The sequence below is a fragment of the Ictalurus furcatus genome, chromosome 2 (genome assembly GCF_023375685.1).
Source record: "Ictalurus furcatus strain D&B chromosome 2, Billie_1.0, whole genome shotgun sequence".
In the NCBI taxonomy this organism is placed as follows: Eukaryota; Metazoa; Chordata; class Actinopteri; order Siluriformes; family Ictaluridae; genus Ictalurus; species Ictalurus furcatus.
This window is the reverse complement of record NC_071256.1, coordinates 30,448,776-30,468,389: the sequence shown is the minus strand read 5'-3', so window position 1 is coordinate 30,468,389 and position 19,614 is coordinate 30,448,776. Positions and strand designations below refer to the sequence as shown.

The 19,614-nt window shown below is 39.4% G+C and overlaps 1 protein-coding gene across 1 annotated transcript; it reads right to left on the bottom strand.

The window, feature by feature from the left end:
• Positions 1-5,878: 5,878 nt before the first annotated feature.
• On the bottom strand, positions 5,879-19,096 carry nlk1 (nemo-like kinase, type 1). Its single transcript, XM_053614108.1, has 11 exons — positions 17,750-19,096; positions 17,485-17,614; positions 15,616-15,671; positions 15,339-15,445; positions 14,591-14,676; positions 13,709-13,918; positions 13,096-13,197; positions 11,484-11,570; positions 9,580-9,778; positions 8,151-8,244; positions 5,879-8,057 (listed from the first exon to the last, which is right to left on the bottom strand). The coding sequence occupies exons 1-11, from the start codon at positions 18,058-18,060 to the stop codon at positions 8,009-8,011; spliced, it is 1,431 nt and encodes a 476-aa protein (XP_053470083.1). The 5' UTR covers positions 18,061-19,096; the 3' UTR covers positions 5,879-8,008.
• Positions 19,097-19,614: the final 518 nt, after the last annotated feature.

Here is a 19,614-nt window from a genome sequence, read left to right as displayed (position 1 = left end):
TGTACTTAAGGCTTGTTAGGTTTCAAGTTTCAGTGAGGCCTATGCTAAGTTGGTTTAGAAAGCTATTAAAAACGTATTGTAGTTTAATTGATGCAGATCAATTTTAGTTGTAAATTTAAAGAAATACACACAATGGATAAATACTCTTTACTACATAAAAAATACAATTATCATTTGAATAAACACTGATTAAGACTTAACCTATAGTTTGTCAACATAAACAATGGGTTGTTAATGTTTAACAGATCCTTAACAGAAACCAGCTTCAAACTTTAAACGGATAAAAACATCCCAACAAGGCAAAACATCCAAATAGATATCTTTAATTTTTAATTAAATTTTAAATGTGTTAGCATCCACTACTAGTAAGCAGTATTTTCTCTCTTGACTGTTTACACCTATGAGTTCAGAATACAGAGAACACGAGCAGAGAGTGAAGAGCACTGAGCCACATTTGACTGTCAAAATACAGTCACATAGGTTACAAGCTGATTGGACACCTTAATAGAAAAGGTTAGGAGAAAGGCATTTCTGGTGCTGGCTATGCAAAATCCATTTGTGTTATGTAGCATATAGATTAAAATGTAAGTAATAAAAGACTTAGAAAGTTGCCTGGGAAAGAAATGCGATGATGTTATGTATGATTATCAAAATGTTACAGTTTTACTAACATAACTACCAGCCATGGTAATGTTATGGTCAAGAATTTAACAGGCAGAATTGGTGTAAGATACAATAGTAGAAGTGTATGGTTTTTAAAATAAGTATATTTATTATTAAACAGTTATTATAAAGCACCATAGTTCAACAATGGTAGTATTATGGGTTAATATTCCCTATACTACTTATAAAGAACATGTAGGCAATTAGAAATCATGGCTCAGAGTTGGATTGTCATCATATCTATCTATCTATCTATATTAGATCAATACTATTATATAAGTTATTATCTCTGTATCTCTCTTCTCATTAGCTGTGCACGTTAGTAGGTTTTAGTTTTGTTTATGCAGTTAGCTGGTTAAGCACATAGGACACTAAAATATACTTAATAATGAAGAAGTTTGGAACATCTCACCTGTGTAACACACAGCTACCGTGTTATCCAGCTCCTCTCCGCTTCACTAAATGCCTCTGTGAGCTTCATTTCACTTTTAAATCTCCGCCGCAGGAGCCGGTAGGAGAGCAGTGATTGGATGAGAGAAACCCAGTCTCCTGGCTTGCATCTACTCTACTGGAGGATTTATTTGACTGACAGGACTCTAAGCCAATCGTAAGTCGAAATAAAGTGCTTGATGGCACAAGAGTTTGTAAGCCATTTTTAACCTCCATGCAGATAATGTCAAAAGGAATGCTAACATTTTACTTAAAAATAGCCGTAATTTATTAAGATCAGTCCTTATATAAAAGAAGAATCATTCTACTTTTTATTTCCATATATATATATATATATATATATATATATATATATATATATATATATGTGTGTGTGTGTGTGTGTGTGTGTGTGTGTGTGTATATATACTATACTATACACTCAGCAAAAAAAGAAACGCCCCTTTCACAGTAGACTGTATTTTAAAGATAATTTTTTTAAATCTAAATAAGCTTTACAGATCTTTATTGGAAAGGGTTTAAACAATGTTTTCCATGCTTGTTTAGTGAACCATAAAGAATTATTGCACATACACCTGTGGAACAGTCCTTAAGACAAGGACAGTTTATAGGCGGTAAGTAATTAAGGTCACAGTTACAATAAGTTAGGACACTAAAGAGACCTTTCTACTGACTCTGAAAAACACCAGAAGAAAGATGTCTAGTGTTCCTGCTCACCTGCGTGAACATGCCATAGACCTGCTGCAGGGAGGCATGGGGACTGCAGATGTGGCCAGAGCAATAAACTGCAATGTCTGTAATGTAAGATGCCTAAGACAGTGCTACAGGGAGACAGGAAGGACCGCTGATCATCCTTGCAGTGGAAAATTACATGTAACCCCCCCACCCCCAGACGTGATTGAGATCTTGTAGATGCCTTGGTGGAAGAGTGGCGTAACATCTCACAGCAAGAACTGGCAAATCTGGTGCAGTCCATGAGGATGAGATGCAAAGTAGTACTTAAAGCAGCTGGAGGCTACACCAGATACTGAGTGTTTCTATTAATATTGACCATTTTACCAGAAAAAGAAATTCCACAGACCCCCCTCACTATAGATTTATTTCATGAAAATGATTTAAATGTGCACAATAATAGTTTGTCTATTTATTAGAGCCTTATATTAATGAAATTTCTGCTGACAGAACACATTAGGTCCAAGATGATTAGGTATAAGCTAACTTGTGTTTCAGTTATTCAGGTTTGTATTAAACCAGTAATAGTGACCAGTCAAACAGGCTACTAACTATAAGTAACCAATGATAAAAAATAACAATCGCAATAATAGTAGGATGTTCACACACAACAGTCTCTAGAGTTTCCTGAGAAAGGTGCAATAAAGAAAAAACATCCAGTGAGCGGCAGTTCTGTGGACAGAGACACCTTGTGGATGAGAGAAGTCAACGGAGAATGGCCAGACTGGTTCAAGCTGACAGAGAGGCTACAGTGACTCAGTTAACCAATCTGTACAATTGTGGTGAGCAGAAAAGCATCTCAGAATGCACAACACGTCGACCTGGACAGTTGAAGACGTAAAACATAGCCTAGTCTGATGAATCTTGATTTCTGCTGAGGCATACAGATGGTAGGGTCAAAATTTGGCACCAACAGCATGAAACCATGGACCCAAGCTGCCTTGTCTCAACACTCCAACCCATGCCATAAAGAATTAAGGCTGTTTTGAGAGCAAAGGGAGGCCCTAACCTGTATTAGTATAGTGTTCTTTACTGATATTTTTACTACTCAGGACGTTTCCACTATTAAATACACTGTCAGAAATAAAGGTGCTGTACAAGTACTTTTTATTGAATAAACAGTCCTCATTTACCTTAAATGAGTTTTAAAGACAAAGTTCGCACACAGTAGTAACCCTCAAAAGCATTATTTAGTACCTTTCCAGTGTCATTTATGAGGGAAGACTCATACTTTAATCTTGTATAATAAGAGAAAACAAACACAATCAAGCTAGATTTTACCAACTAAATGAGGGACAGTCTTGGAGGAACATGACCCAGTTAGGCTAATTTTATTGCTATTAAATTTTAATTCCCATTAAAATTTCATCGCAGCGATTTTAACATGGCAGATCAGTACAAGATCATGCCATACTGGGGAATCTATCGTGTACTTGATATTTTGTGACCAAGTTTATTCTCGAACTACATTCTGCTTTATTAGACAGTTGAGGACAGTCCTGATTTTAACAAACAGGCACATCTCTGCTGATTTTTCATAATTCAGTGTCTGTAGAGTGACACAGATAATAGCAGGCTACCTATATGAGCAGAATGTAACTGTGTAATCTGGTCTCTGCTCTGGAACCATTGGAAATATATTGTTTTTACCAACTGAGCCAGAAGATACTAAAATACATGAGAGTATAAATACATTTTTGAGTAAATACTTGATCAATTCCATACAATTACATGCACACCTTTTGTTAGATTCTCTTAGGTATGAAATGTATACTTGTTAAACTACTTTGCTAACTCAGCTCTTTAGAATTTGTAATATCACACTAAGTTTAAAGACTTTGATTGACGTATGGGTTATTGACTGACCCCCAGCTGACCTTCGATTATATTTCTCTGAGACCTCGTTGTCATGCAGATTCACGCTGTATAACACTGATTAGGTATTGCATGTTGAAATATGCTGATCATGGCTAGTCCTGGCCTTTGTCCTCAGTAGCAACTGGGCTATTACAACACTCTAGGTTAAAAATGTAGCAGCAGCATATCCTCGACCACCCTAAACGAGCACATTTAACATCTCTCCTTACATCACTCCTGATAGCTGCTTTCATGAAGCTTATAACCAAGAAATTCAACTCATTCCTCAGTACTGAGGACAAAGGCACAACTGGTGCAACATTCATTAATGCAACAGGGTCCATGAAATATGGGGATGGGAACAACTCAAATCCAGCAGCTTTAATTACACCACAGTTTATCTAAAAACTGAGCCGTGAGACAGTTTATCAGAAAATTAATAGCAAATGCATGTTTGTCATACCATCAATCAGTTTGCTATGCAACTGCATTGTCACAATCTTGACATTATTGTAGCTTAGGATTTTAAATAAATTTAATATAGAGTAAAACTGGAGGATCGGTCCTTCATTGCAGCTCTACTAAATTTATGCTTCGCTTAATGCGTGTAAATGGAAATATAAGGAGTAAAATAAATGCAGTAGGATGCATGGGGTTGTGTAAGACACTCCATGCAGAGTAATGTGAATTGAAAGTCTGGTTAAAATAATAAATATCCATGTTCTCTGTGCAATATGCAACCAATAGAATTATTTCTGAATACTAAAGTTGTAATTGCAAATTCACAAACCTTTTTTTCCCCACTTCAGCATTTAACTTACTGCCTAACTAGCATGCATTTTTATGATCTTAATTATTAAAATTTAACTGCTTTTATTGTACATGTTTACATTTTAATTTGCTGTTTTCTGCCAATGCTATTATTTCCATCCATCCATCTATTTTCCATACCGGTTATCCTACACAGGGTCGTTGGGGAGCCTAGAGCCTATCCCAGGAAACTCGGAGCACAAGGTGGGAGACACCTTGGATGGGGTGCCAACCCATCCCACAGCACACTCGCACACACATTCACAGACTATGGACAATTCAATTTAGAGATGCTGATCAGCCTACAATGCATGTCTTTGGACTGGGGAGGAAACAGGAGTACCCGGATGAAACCCTCGAAGCACAGGTAGAACATGCAAACTCTGTGGACACAGGGCAGAGGCAGGATTCAATCCCCAACCCCAGAGGTGTGAGGCAAACGTACTAACCACTAAGCCACTGTGCCCCACTGATATTATTTATGGCACTAATATTATTTGCCTATTTTAGTACCTTATTTTTGACTGTCTTTTGTTCCTTTATTTATTTTTTTTAAATCCTCACACCGTAAAGCAATTTGAGCTGTAATTTCAAGGTATTATAAAATGCACTATGTAAAACAAATTAATTATTATAGGTGTATTATGTTTATTAATGGAATTCAACAACTGTCCTTACAGTAGACTACAATTATAGACATGTACATTTTATTCTTTTTTCTGTACATGGTCAAAATACTAGTCTGTGGTTTTCACACACATGCTAGACAGAAATCTCTAATGCAGTTTTCAGTGTTACGGAAACAGCACCCACCTCGTCTCTCATTCAACCCAAGGCCGTCCAATACAGTCTGCAAATGCTCCTCTTCTAGAGCCGCTTGTATTACTCACCCCAAACACTTATCAGAAGCCTGTGTTTCCTTAAAAGTGGTATGGTTGACCTCCCTTCTATCTTTCAGAATCTCTTGCGACCTTCAAAAAGCATCTCACTATGTGCACTGGATCATCTGATCATAAAGCTCTGTTGCTTCATGCTGTCCTGCATGGCTTAAAGTTGGTCTTGAACATTTGGTTTCTCTCATCGTGTATATAGCTCTATGCATTGTGCTGCAGTTTCTTCACTAATCCCCTACAGCTGTTTTCTATTGTTCCTGAAATGGAAAGTGTTGGCTTGTCTGAGCTGGATTGTGCTTCTCATTCGTGCATGAAGTGCTCTGCCAAATGAATAAATCTAAAGATAATGTAAATATATGGAGTGTCTTAATACCAAGCAAAACACTTTTGAAAAAGTGATTAAATCTGAAGGAAAAAATAAATCTAGCTCAAGGATAAAAAAAAGGGGAAAAAAAAGGACAGACTCCTATCTCTTCAGTTGACGTGGCACTTTGTCTCCAGTGTTCGCTCTTTATTGACAGTTCCACTCTAAACCACTTTTTTTTCCCCTTACAAAATTCAAGCATCTGTTGTAAACACAAAGTCCAAAAACATTTTCAATAAAATGACAAAATAAATAACAAAAAAAAAAAAAAACCACAACAGCCATCTTTTGAAACAAGCGTTTGATATTACTAACCATAAGTCATCAACACAAATATCAAGTTTTCTTTTTTTTCCCCCATCATAAAATGTCTAACTTCTATGAGCTCATGACTATTGCAAATCTCACCATTAATTAAAACATCCTCACGTTGTAGTTAACGGTCGGTATGAGAAATCCTAGACCAACAGAAGTTCTCATGTCACTACACTTCTAGTTCTTCTACCAACACAATAGCAAAGTGGTCAAACAACAAAACCTTAAGAAAGAAAACGTAAAAAAAAAAAAAAAAATTAAAACAAAAAAACTTAAATTGGTCACAATGCAATGACATTAAAATAGAAGAAAACTATTAATTTAAGAAAATATCTTCCTAGGACCAAATTAAATAACAGCACAAGGAGTTGTAAGATCACCGGACTCCTGAAGTACTGCAAATCGTTAAGTCCTTATCCACGTGCCGATCCGTTTGAACAGACGTCCTTGGGAACTGTCTGTCCAGCAGTGCTCCGTGTGCTCGTCACCACCTAGTGGTGGCCTACAGGCACGAGTCTCGAGGTTGTAGAGCAAAAAAACAGGGCCTTTTCAGTTCACAGCACCAGGAATGGGCCGCTGTGGCCTGGACAAGAGACCCTGTGCACTTACAGCAGAGTCTGCGACATGAAACCTGAGCTCAACACTAGTTATGACTGAAGTGAAAACGTCAATCAAATGAACAGCAGCATTTTCCTCCCGAAAGCAATCTGAGACATGTGCATCAGCCAGAGCAAGGAGGGAGAGACAGACAGATAAAGGGGATTTGTAGGGATAGTGGTTCAGTGATTAGCACAGATCCCTGTACAGTACATGGTTAATAGTTGGGTTTTGTCTGAGCACACTCAGCCAGTGCACAGTGGGTTTATGTGAGGTAATGAATGTGAAATAGCGCAACACTGCACGTCCCCTTAACGCTCTCCACTCCTGGACAACGCAAACACACACACACACACACCTCATACATCACTTAAGTGTACATCTTCTAGCTTCAATTACACAAAGTCAGCTCAATAACACTCTCCTAACCTTAAAGAGAGGGAACGAAAGAAAAAAAAAAAAAAAGCTGTCCAGCTCACAAAAAGTAAATAAAATTTTAAATCCTTTCACATAATGCTTAAGGGAGGTACATACACATACAAAATCACCTATACATCTACGTGATCAAAATCCCCACAGCATCTTAATCTACTATCCAGTGACAACTAAGTCACGCAGGAGGAAACTGTTGGCATTCTAACTATTAAAAAAACCGCTACGTTTCAGTATAGTATAACAAAATGAAATAAAAAGCAACCCAAATGCGTATGACACTATGCAATACTGGGAATATGGTTAAAGCAGAGTTACAGGAAATAAAAGGAAGAACTTGTGAGAAAAACTAATTACCGCAAGAACAGTTAAGGAACACGGCAAAGACTTTTGACACAGAACATAACAATATGAACAAGTCTGAATGGCAGTTGAAGCCCACAAATACTGAAACCTCCCCCCCACATATTGGTATTGCACAACATTGAGGGACTTCAACACGCATATGTGCCGCCATCGTCATCATCACCATCATCATCACAACGCTTATCTGACTTCAATCCGTGAAAAGGAGGTTCTTCTGAAATTCAGTATCCATAATCCTCATGCTCAGTCAGTATAAAATGTTTGCAGCAGCATAATTGGACTGTCACTATTGAAAAAAAAAATGTCTACAGAATTAGGTACTGTAGGGTTTTTTTTTTGTTTTGTTTTTTTGGACAATGTTAGGATGCTCATCCTGTGCCAAACTTAGCACCAAGCCTAGGCATTCAGACCTACATAATCTGACAAGAACCAAATGTAAACAGTCATTCATCTCAAGCACAAGCATGCTCCTATAGACGACTACATCTCCCATGACTCCTATTAAAAAAAACAAAAACAACTCCTCATCTCATCTCTCTTCTTTCCTCGATACTTTAGAGGAATGCCAAGCAGTGGACCTGAGAAAGTAAAAGACACAGATTAGAGAGATGTGCAGAGTGAAGACACGATGTTTTAAATGTTTTAAAAATGATTAAATTGCTCTTCCTCACCTGATGAAGCTCTTGAAGGCTGCACTCTGGGGGTTGATGCACAAAGGCACTCTTTTGCCCTGCTGGTGCTCAGTGATGAAACGATGGATGAGTTCTGATAGAAAAGAAAAACAGATTTTAGAGAAGTATCAGTAATGTGAAACCACAAATAAAATAAATTACGCTATGGGTATGAACTAAGGCGGTGGTCAGTGTGATGACATTGATGATGTTATGGTAATTATGGTATATTTAGCAAGTTTTTACAATGTTAGGCGAGCTACATATTACAACACCTAGTTTACTGTCCTGATAATTTTTTTTTTTTTCAATTTGATTTGCTCAACAAAAACAAAAGTTAAATGAGAAACTCCCATTACAAAGAAAATGTCACGTTCATTTACATACATAGGAGCCCATTGGACGAGGCACTTTGATATTGATTCATCTTCAGTAAATGCATTATTCAAGTCTAGGTTGCTCAGTTTAAATTATTTATGTTATATCTTGGGAAATAGAACCAACAAAGGAAATTAGAAAACACTCTATAGGGCAAAAAGGTTTGTGGACATCTGACCGTTACACCCATATGTGGTTCTTCCCCAAATTGTTGCCACAAAGTTGGAAGGACACAACTGTATAGAATGTCTTCGTATCTTTGTAGCTTTAAGAGGCCCAAACATGGTCCAGCATGACAGTGCAGCTGTGCACAAACTGAGGTCCATGAAGACATTGCTTGCCGACGTCGGAGTAGAAGAACTTGAACGGCCTGCAAAGAGCCCTGACCTCAACCCCATTGAACACCTTTGGGATGAACGGAAACATCCACTAGGCCCCAGGGGTCCTCGTCCGACATCAGTGCCTGACCTCACTAATGCTCTTGTGGATAAATGGGTAAATCCCCACAGCTACACTTCAAAACATAGTGGAAAGCTTTGCCAGAAGAGTGGAGGTTATTATAACAGCATAGGAGGACTAAATTTGCAATGGGATGATCAAAAAGCACATACGAGTGTGATGGTCAGGTGGCCACAAACTTTTGGCTATATAGTGCAACAAACATGTACACGAATACATAAAATGCTATGGGTGGGTTTGGTGACACCTCTATAGTACAGCAAGAAAAACACAACATCTTTCAGTCTCTCTCTCACACACACGCGCACGAATATGCTTTATATAGTTTAAACATTTACATTATCCCTCGAGCTTCAGAGAATTAAAGACACAGATGGAAAACCCCATTTTTATATATATAGTAGTCAACAATTGTAATGTTTTAAGTTGCACACACATTTTATTTATCCATCAATTTTAATGTGTTCGAGTACTGATGACTCAACTGCAAAATTACACAAAACGGCCATCACAAGTACCAACTAACAAACACTGGGCTAAGTGCATAATGCGGATAAGGAACAATGAGAAAAACACATGACATGATGTTCACCTTTGCCCTGCCAGACAGAAAGCATGCTCTCCTCGTAGCTGTGGCTAAAGGGCCTCTCTGCAGCAGGTTCAAAGTCCCGGGTGTACACTCTGCCGCTGGGTACCGAGTAGCAGCACTTACACATGCATGTGTGATACCGCAAACGGCCTTCGTCTAGATATGGGTGAGAAAGCGCGTCGCTGCCAGAAATCCGCTTAGCCTACAAAACACACAAAAAACAAACAAACCTTACATATACATACAAGTAGAGCTGCAACAACTAATCCATAAAATCGATAATAATCGATTATGAAAATCGTTGTCAACCAATCTCATTATCGATTAGTTGGTCTGCGCGGTACGGGGGAGATTTACTCATTACGTTACTTCTGTAATGAAAACACGCTTAGGAGAGTAAATACTAAAGTTGTGTCCCAAATGAAGTACTATACACTTACACTATGCACTGTGTCCTCTACCGTCTAGTGTGTGGATTTTAGAAAGGTAATATCGTCTCAAAAATATCACTAACCCTATATCACTAACCCTAACTATTTTGGACAAACAGCTGTGTAAAATTTTAGTCTGAAGTTTATATTTGTAACACTCAGTTTGTGGATTTTATTTTAAACAAACGAAACGAAAAAAAAAAAGGGTACTGAAAGTTCTCCAGTCTCAAAATTATTCAACCCCTTCATGGTATGCATCTTTAGTACTGTTATGACCTTCTGCAAACAAGATGCATAGCCAGACACCAGCTTCGGGCAGCATTCTTAAGGAATCTTAGCCAATTCCTCATGAGCAATGGCCTCCAGTTCAGTAATATTCTTGGGTTTGTGTTCTGCAACTGCCTTCTTCAAATCCCACCGGAGATTTCCTATGGGGTTCAAGTCAGATGACTGTGATGGCCCTGTAGAATCTTCCAGGACGACTTCTGCAACCAAGCCTTGGTGGAATTTGAGGTATGCTTGGGAACATTGTCCTGTTGGAAGGTCCAATGACACCCAAGCTTCAGCTTCCTCACAGAAGGCAGGACGTTTTCTCCTAGGATTTCCTGATACTTCAATGAATCCATCTTGCCTTCCACACGCTGCAGGTTTCCAGTGCCACAGGATGCAAAGCAGCCCCAGAGCATCACGGGCCACCACCATGCTTGACTGTGGACTCAGTGTAGACTTTGCACTCACTTGCGGGTTTTTCACAACCTGCCTTCTCAGAAATCTGGTTGCAGCCGTTGATAGCTTCCTTTTTCTGCCCCGTCCAGGTATTTCATCTATTTTCTACCCCAAGCCAGTTTGGGTATTTCATGTGTTCTAGCTCAAGCACACCTGGTGCAACTATTGAAGCCCTTGATTATTTGCATCTGGTGTGCTTGAGACAACGCTTGTTTTGCACATGTGTGCTGTTGTGAGAGATTCTATTCAGGGGGTTGAATAATTTTGAAATTGGAGAAATCATTATAAGTTGCATTTTCAGTTGAATTTGAGGAAACCACTTGAAGCGTTCGTTGTGTTGAACTATTTCAATTGCTTTAGTTTGATTTGTTCATTGTAAACAGCTGAAAGTCTGAACATTTTGACAATAAACCTGATCTGCAATGATTTGAATCATTTTGACTGCAACTGTATGACACCACATAATGCAGTCCCATACTGATTACACTGTTTTTCTGGACTACAACGAACATTAACATTGGTTCAGCATTAACCAAGTTTATAAACGTATCAAAAGCATGTGTGACTGTGAATAATTTAAAAATGACCATGTACATCATAGTCTGATCCCATTCCATTCTCCATAACACCCTATGACTCAAGATTAAGGATGGCTTAACAAAATGGAGATTATAAAACATTAGCGTGTGAACATGCGAGCGAGCGAGCGAGAGAGAGAGAGAGAGAGAGAGTGTGTGTGTGTGTACTCACTGGATCAAAGACTAGCATGCGGCACAGAAGATGAACAGCCTCGTGGGTGGCTCCGTCTGACAGCATGTACAGAACAGACAGTGACGGCTAGCAGAGAAAATGACAGAAGTGGAGATAATGAGAAAGAGAGTCACTGAATGTCAGCAAACAACGAGTTGGGGCATGTTAGGTTTTTTGAGCTGATCGGTTTGGCAAAGCTCAGTCAATGTTTTGCAATGTGAAAATGCTGTGTTTTCTTTGGGCATACGAAAAGCAAAACTGATTTTTACCACAGGTGCTGGAGCAGATTTATCGGTTGTGCTTTCAAGCACAGCCGATTCAAGAGGACTTAATAGCAGTGGGATTGGACTAGTAGTACTGTTCATTGTTGAGTGATGTGGTGTGGAGCATCACACATGCACACCAATACAAAATATTAAAAGCGCAAAAAAAAAAAAAAATAAATAATAAAAAAAATTAAAGACTAGTCTGGCATTTCAGCATTCTGCTGTTATTTCTGCACAAACATTTAGCTTAATTTCACAAAAAGTGAAGCAACTCATTTTAAAAGACCATCATTATCATCATCACATGGGGTGCCACTTCAGAGCACACGCCACTTCATTTTCAGTGTTTATATCAGCCATATATCAAAATGGGAAGTTAAATTTTTTCATTTGTCAGTGAGGTTATTTCCATTTATTATTATTAGCAAAATTAAAAACACTTTGTGAAAAAGCCTTTCATCCTTTACTTGATTCCGATATAAACCAAGTGGACTTTCAGACAAAGAAACTAACTCCAATCGTAATTCTAAGAACAGCATATTTACTGAACAATGGCACTGGTGCACAGTCTTGATGATGCAGTCACTTTCATTTTTTTACCACTATGATCATGCCAATTATTTCTCAAGTTAGTGGAAGACTTTTTAAAGACAAAATCTGGAAAACCAGCCCAACTTCAACAAACAGTTCCTTTGTGGTCTATGTAACTGTACAATTGATTATAAATGTATTTCCAAGTACACTACCAGTCAAAAGTTTAGACACTCATTTTTATTTTTTCCACATTTTATAATAAAAATAATAATAATAATAATAATAATAATAATAATAATAATAATAATAATAATGTCATCAAAACTCTGGAACACCACAAATGGAACTCTGGGAATTATGTTGAGATTCAAAATAAAATTAAAAAAAATTAAAAATAAATCAAAATAATTGAATGTTATATCACCTTCAAAAGTGGACGCCCTTTTTGGCTAGATTTTCCTGAAATGTATTCAACCAATTTCCTGTATCTCAACTGATTTCCTGAATCACCACTCTGAGATGGTTTTTAAACAGTATTAAAGGAGCTGGACACTTATTGGCTGCTTTTCAGAATATTTCGCTCCGAGGCATCCGTTTAAAAGATAGATTTTTTTTGTAAATAAAATGTTAGTTTTCTGACGAAAAAAATGAATATGTTGGCACAATTACATTTTTTGTCGACAACACCGATTACAAACATTTAATCATACACCTTCAGATAAAAAGATTTTTAAGATCGTGAGAAACATTTCAATCAAGTGTCTCCAAACTTTTGACCATTAGTGTGCATTACTGAAAGAAAGACATATTACCGGTTTGTGAGGTCCTCTTAGGATGTGTGCCCGTGCACCCTCACAGGCAGATGCCATGGCAGACAGTGGAGGAGTTCCCAATAAATCAGTTATTAGATCCAACTACACACAGAAATGGAGCATTAGACAACACAGACCATTTTTATTTCATTTTAAATGTTCCCCTATTTTCTCCCCAGTTTGCTCACATGCCAATTCCCACCCACAAGCCAGCTCTCCCCTAGTACACGACAGCTATCAACTGGGGAGGGTGAAGACTACCGTGTGCTTCCTCCGAGACACATGAAGCATCGTATTGCAATGGTATTACATCTTTATTATTAAACGTGGAAGAGAAACGGGTAAGAAGGTAATATGACGGTTATAAGCCAATACCTCTTGCTTTGTAACACTCTCAGTGAGGAATGCTATTGATTCTTGACAATCCATATTCCCATGCAGTTACACCACACACAACCATAGTCCTGAATTTAAAATCAATTTTATGACGTATACTCGCACATTACAATAGTATACACATTCTAAAGAGGACCCATCTTCACAATACATGTTTCATAATGGACATGTAGGAAGACAAGAGACACCACTGTGCAGTGCAGATGTGAGTCAGTACCTGCTGGATGGGGCTCTGGGCCTGAAAGAGAATTCGGCGGCCAAGTAACTCGGCGAAGATGCAGCCCACAGACCAGATGTCTATGGCTGACCCGTAATGCCGTGAGCCCATCAGAACCTCAGGGGCCCTGTAGTACTGCGTCACCACTTCCTGGGTCATGTGACGTGAGGAGTCGGGTTCTTCAACTCGAGCCAGACCGAAGTCACAAATCTGGTCAAATAAGAAATGAGAGAGATTGTGTGGTCATAACTGGGATCATGTAACTGCAGCATAAATACAAGCATGGCACCAACATTTCTCAAGATAGTTTACATAATTTTAATCAAAACTAGTCATTCCACTTGAATGCTATAGAGCCAAAAGTATGTAGACACCTGTCCATCACACCCTTCCCCTCAAACTGTTGGCACAAAGTTGGAAGAAAAAGTACTGTCTGGAATCGCTGTATGCTATAGAATTACAATTTCCATTCACTGGAACTAAGCTGCCAAAATGTATCCTAGCATGACAATGCCCCTGTGCACAAAGCGAGCTCCATGAAGACATGGTTTGTGAAGGTTGGAGTGGAAGAACTCGAGTGGCCTACACGGAGCCCTGACCTCAACCCCACAGTTCAGAAACACCGACTGCACCCCAGACCTCCTTGCCCAACATCAGTACCTGACCTCACTAATGCTCTTGTGGCTTGAACGAACACAAATCCCCAGAGCTACACGCCAAAGTCTTGTGGAAAGCCTTTCGAGAAGAGTGGAGGCTTTTATAACAATAAAGGAGGGATTAAATCTGGAATGACATATACAGGTGTGATGGTCTGGTGTCCACAAACTTTTGGACATAGTGTATTTTGAACAGCCATGTCTAATTTCATCAGCTGCTATGTACCTTGAGGAGACAGTTGCTGTTGACCAGCAGGTTCCCTGGTTTAATGTCTCTGTGTAGAATTCCAGCAGAGTGCAGGTATTTCAGGCCTGAGGGGAAAAAAAAAAAATTAATTCACACCTTTACAGAGCTCAATTGACACACTGGTGTTTTGTACAGTCTTAAATTTGTGCAATCCACAAAGGTGGTGCATAATTGCCACATAAATTAAGTCTATCTAAGCCTTAAAGAATGAACACAGTGCAACGTATGTGGAAATATGGGTGGGCGATGTGGAAAATCACCACAACACTTGGACATTTTCCCCATATAGATTTGCTAACATCTCCAAACTTAAATTATTAAGCAAATATTAAACAACTAGCACCAAGACTGCTTTTACTCTTAACCGTGACTACATCTTACTGAATCACTGTGTTAAGAAGTTTACTGTTCAGCTGGGAACCGGTGTAGAGAAGTGAACTGGTGTACAGAATGGGTTCAACTTTCTGAAGCTTGTGACCAGAAAAGAGTACAAAAGCTATCAGACGCTCTGGAGGCCTGGGCGGAGTGTCTGAGGCTGAGACCATAAAAGCACTGATGGCTAGGTTACCTTCAGGCATCGTACATTGTTTTTCTAACTGCATGGCACTACAGTATTACGCCAGACTATTTTTACCTGCCTCTCTATGAACTTTCAGACACAAATAGGCTCACGATGCTAAATGACATACACTCATCCCCACCCAGGATTCCCATAATAACAACTCACCCCTGAGTATCTGGTAGAGGAACACTTTTATGTGGTCGGTGGTGAGAGGCTGTGGAGAAACTATGACCTTGTGCAGGTCACTCTGCATCAGCTCTGTGATAACATATCTATGACATAACTTGAGTCAAGGAAACAAATTTCTATTTTTAAAAATGTCACGTGCTCTATTGATCTGGTCACGCAGTCTTATAGAACAGGGAAAAAAAAAAGGATATGTGAGGGAACAATTACCAATAATCTAGTAGTAAGTTACAGATGCTGTTAGAGGAAAGGATACATCTCTTCAAAGCAGTCAATCTGTGGAGGCTGCAGAATATCCAGAGCAGACAACACCTGAAAACATAAATCCCCATCAAGTCAAACTTCAACTCCCTTTCAACTCATCAACTTATCAGTCTGTACACGAATTCGTAGAGTTGGGGGGTTTTTTTGTGATCGTCGCGGCCAAAAATGCTTGATTTCGCTGCGGCTTTTTTAAAAATTTGCTATGCAGCTCACAGAGTTTGTGTTTTTGGGGGGTTTTTTTTTGCAGAAAACTATCTGAATTGGCAAAACATGAATGTAAATGAGGCCTTTAAACTGTACTCATGTTCGACACACGCGAATCGTGGAGAGCTGTGGCTGAATGCACGTTGTGATGTCACATGACGCATCTCGGACCAAACCCACGGTAAATTTGAAAAATTGTAAGCGACTCCGAAGGTAGCTCAATTTCGCGTTCATTTCCGTGATCACAAAATCCTGGAACGACTGAACTTATGAATCTTTCATCCTGGCTCTATAAATAGCCAGATTTAAGGTTTAGACTGTACCATTCCGGCAGTCTTCAAGATTATTATTCGTCCTAGTGTATTGTACAAGATGAACCCAATAAAATCCAGCGTCAAATATTTTATACTAATATATATATATATATATATATATATATATATATATATATATATATATATATATATATATATATATAAATATAACAGACAACACAATACCATCTACATGTCAGACTATTCAATGAAGATCCTCTAACGATAGACCTGTGATTTTTTTTTTTTTTTTTAAATCAGCATTATCTGCGGTCATGTAGAAAACGGGGTCACAATCCAACACACTTCAACGTGAGCTTAATATAATAAGGATTAGTGTGTTTTCAAAACGTTTTGCCCCCCGGGTGCCGCATCATCCGAGCACCGTAGCACCAGACGCACTCAGATTTGAATGAAAATAAATAGACGCTTCTAGAATTTTGTTGGAATATCACATAAAAACATTCACAAATGAAGCATCGTTTCCATCCCATGTGTTCAAGAGAACAAAATCTTCACTTCAGGGAAAATTGAACATACAAATTTTTACTTTTCTGAGCCAACTATCCAATCACAATGACTTGTTGAGGCAAAGTCACATGGTATTTTTCGTGAGCGTAGAGGAATATATAAAGTAAATGTGTTTCCATCGTAGTTCATGCATGTCTTCTTATCGAATAAAAAAGACATTATCCGTCTCAATTGAGCACACGTGTTTTTAATGTGCATTTTGGAGATTTTATTCACATCTGGTGTTTCCATCGAGTGTTTTTAAAAATTTATCTTATTTACATGCAATACCTGAAAACATGCATAAAAATACATGGATGGAAACATATGAGCATGGTATATTATGCACTCGAAGACCACCAATCTCAACCAAACAATTCTTTCCTATCGTGTGATTTTTGTCTGCAGTATAAAGACGGCTTGAGAATCCAGAAATCTCGAACCCTCTTCCTAGAGAGCCAACCCCAAGCAACATTTAGATGCAACCCAAATCTAGCTCCTGATTCAACAAAGTAAAAAGGCACTTCAGACACTAATCAGAAATGATGGTATTTTGGAATCGGGTCATAACTGAAGTCTTGGGAATAATGAATCGTGGATGTAATGGTACAAGGCAGTGGTAGCTCAGTGGTTAGGATGCTGCTCAGAAGGTCGTGAGCTGAAAACCCCAACACCACCAAGCTGTCACTGTTGAGGGTTAAGGGCCTTGCTCAAGGGCCCTTAACCCTCAACTGCTCAGCTGTATAAATGAGATAAATGTAAGTCAATCTGGATACGGGTGTAATTTGTAGGCTGTGTTCCCTTTCTCAAGTTTAAAATAAAAAAAGCCTCACATTGTCATGTTTGAAGAAGCACAACATGCGGAGCTCCCTGAAGACCCGCTTACAGGAGACCAGGTTCTGGAAGACATTCGGCATTTTCTTGAGAGCAACTTTCCGTCCATCCCGGGGGTCCGTCACGGACCTGGAGGGTAAAGACACATATTACACTGCCGTTCCTCAACGACAGGTTTGGGACAAAGTATCAAGGGTCACCATGCATAACCTATAGGACAGCACGAGTGCTGCATGGCCTGCTTAAAGCCTGGGAGACACTCACCACACAACACCAAAGGCTCCGTAACCGATCGGCCTGTCGGGCTCCATCTCAGCCGGGCAGGGCACCTCACTGGCCGGGCTGCTGTGAGGCTGAGGCACCGCTGCTCCTCCGCCTGTGCTCCCTCCAATAGTCGCCGGGTGTCGCGGGGTCTCAGCGGGCTGACTGGGCCCGGCTGGGTTCTGGGAGCCGTTTAAACCGCTGCAGGCTGCGGTACTTCCTGAACTGTTCACACAGAAATATTTGTGGCCCAAATCCGAGGCTGGGAACAAGTTTCCACACACAGCGGGCCGAGCGGAGCCATGGAAGGCCATTTCTGTTAGAGGAAGCCGGCGGTCCAGGAGGATTGGCTACGTTCAGCCGCGCGTATTAATCCCATTAAAATACTTAAAAATTACAAACAATTAAAATACATGCGTTAAAACCGTATTAACAGCAACAAACGCAGCTAAATACTGTTGGAGTTGCTCATAGTCTCCCCCCTACACACACACACACACACACACACACACACACACACACAACTTGGTTATCTGAGCTAGCTAAAGGCTCGGTGAGGTAGCTACGGTTAGTTCCGTTTTACTTTGAGCTAAATAAGACACTGCAGAGGGCGCAAGTGGCATAGCCCCTAATGCAAGGGAAGAAAATAAGCATTGAGACACCTCGGTCTGTCTGTCTGTCTGTTCGTCCAGACCATAAACGGTTGTCTGGATAGCTAAGCTAGTCAGCTAATCAGCATACTATGCGACAGGACAGCGAATGAACCTAAATTTCACGTTACTTAGCGCAAATATCTGTAGGAAAATGGCCCACGGTTTACTAGGTCAGTCCAACTGAATGTGCACAGACAAATACCCATTCGGAGAGCGCGCTAGGAGCCCGAACTACACGTCTCGTCTGCTAACCTATTTGTTTTTCAAGGCAGTTCTAGCTAATCATCTTTGTTTGCTAGCTAACCTTAGCTCAGTTTTTTTTTTTAAACCGGCTAATTAAAACAGTCCCGTTACAAGACCCAAGTGTGTTGTTTGCTTGTGTATAAATTACGTAAACCCCCCCCCAAAAAATATTCACGCCATTAATAAACAACTCTCTCTATATCTTAAGAGGTGTCTGCGCTATTCAATAAACCGTAAACTGACTGCGCTTCTTGTCTAGCGATGTTTGTAAAGTTAGCCTCCGCTACTGTGTGAGCCGGCTCGGAGCTAGCGCCGCGGCGTCCCACGTTAAAGGACCAAAACAAGCATTATTTTGGATTCGTGCGGGTCGTCGTAATCCATCGATGTGTTGTTTTCCCCCTCGACTCCTTTTTTTTCCTGGTGGATTCCAGTCTTTCTCTTTATCTGCGATCAGCTGTTGGAAACAGTGGCAGGATGAAGGAGGAGGAGTTGGGGGATGGATACGTAGTGAAAAATGGGGGGAGGGGGTAGAACTACAGGTGTAAACAAGGCAGGAGGCCAAAATTGAACAATTTCACGACCTAAATTTAGCATTCTGTTATTTTGGATTTGGATGACAACTTCAACAGAATGGATATTACATTATTTGGGAAAAACGAGCGGATTTCAGCGAGTGAGACTTGGCAACACATATGCTCCAGCCAAACCCGCATACTTCCATACTAATAGTATGGTATCATACTATAAACCAATAGAATAAACACTATACTCTTTAGTATGGTAGTACGCGTTCTGAGCGTTCTAACAATGGCTCCGTCCATTGTGTGAAATTGTAGGAGGGGAGAGTGTTTGCATTCGAATTTAAAGTTTAACTAAAGTTTAACTTTTTTCTTTTCAAAAAGGTAAAGATAAAATTTGTTGGAGTTCTAGAAAACCATTAAATCATTTTAATAGTAAATATCAAACCATTTC